General features: G+C 33.7%; 1 protein-coding gene across 1 annotated transcript; it reads left to right on the top strand.

Moving 5' to 3' along the window:
• Positions 1-457: 457 nt before the first annotated feature.
• Positions 458-1329, top strand: LOC111381538 (glucose-induced degradation protein 8 homolog; the record flags this gene model as incomplete). The annotated part of the gene is made up of 4 exons (XM_023005328.1): positions 458-609; positions 675-750; positions 875-986; positions 1132-1329. Coding segments are annotated over 4 exons (438 nt in total), but the record flags the coding sequence as incomplete, so codon positions are not given.
• Positions 1330-1336: the final 7 nt, after the last annotated feature.

The following is a 1336-nucleotide window of genomic DNA, read 5'->3' as shown; positions in this document are numbered from 1 at the left end:
AAGTGTTGAATGTCTCTTTGTAATGCTTTGTGCAGCTTGCCAACATATAACAATAAGCTTTGTTTGTGTGGTAAACATACTGAGAATAGATTATAAGTCATGCTATATAAAAGGCCAGAAGTTTTGTACGGTTCGTAGACATGATGATTACATAATATTGCTTGATGTAAACAATTTGTTGAACACAATAATTAAGCACCAAGTTAATAATGTTTAAGATACTTTGAACAACATTTAAGTGAACATTGTTGTGTTACAATTATATACTTGTCAATAGGGTTTTCTTCTGAATCAATATATTGTTTCCTTAATTTGACAATATTAGAATAGTGGAACTTTTTGTTCTCCACACTGGTCTTTATATGCTATGTAAGACTGGGGCAGGAGATTTCTTTTATTCATTTAACTGCTAATATTATTCTTTTCTTATGCACAGTAACAATATTTCCATTAACTTTCAGGAATTTTCCCTTTTGCACTAGATGGGGATGTATTGAAGGCCATTGAATTGACTGAAGAATTCGCTCCCGACTTGTTAGAAAATAATAAGGATTTACATTTTGATCTTTTGAGCCTTCATTTCACTGAACTCATCTGCTCGAGGAAATGGTGAGTAGGTAATATTGAGAAATTCGTAATGAAGTTCAATTTTTAAATTTCTTTTACCATGGCAGCACAGAAGCTCTGGGATTTGCTCAAATGAAGTTGACTCCCTTTGGGAAGATGCGGAAATATGATGAAAAGATTGAAGTATATTCCTTCTCTGGTGAAATTATATTGAAAATTTTGTTCGGTCCCTACAAAAGTTAACTTGGGCTTTCTAATATAGGTTTATTTTTTCATCAAATGATGGAAAAATAATTTTTTCCTGCAGGATTTCATGTCTCTGCTAGCTTTTGAGGAACCAGAAAAATCACCCATGTTTCATCTTTTAAGCTCGGAGTACAGACAGCGAGTTTCTGACAATTTAAACAGGGAAATTCTTGGTATATGATTCTTATAATTATAGGAATTGATAATAATATTTGCCTATTTTCCTCATATTCTCCCTTCATTACCATGATGCTGAATGTGGTCTCTGAAACTTCGTTGTTAATCATTTTTCTCTTATCATGTGGCTCATGGTCGCAGCACATGCTAACCTACCGAGATATTCAGCAGTGGAAAGGCTAATACAACAGGCAACAATTGTCAGGCAATCCTTAAATCAAGAATTTGGCAAGGTTTGACATTTGCTGTTAATCTGTTGCGGAATAATCTTTTCCTGGATTCCTTATTGAGTTTTAATTTGTTGTGAATTTAGAAGAGTGAGATGCGCTTTAAGCTGTGTTTGCAC

This window comes from Olea europaea, unplaced genomic scaffold (assembly GCF_002742605.1).
Source record: "Olea europaea var. sylvestris unplaced genomic scaffold, O_europaea_v1 scaffold23285, whole genome shotgun sequence".
Lineage (NCBI taxonomy): Eukaryota > Viridiplantae > Streptophyta > Magnoliopsida > Lamiales > Oleaceae > Olea > Olea europaea.
Note: the sequence above shows the minus strand (reverse complement) of the source record. Positions and strands in the feature narration are given on the sequence as shown.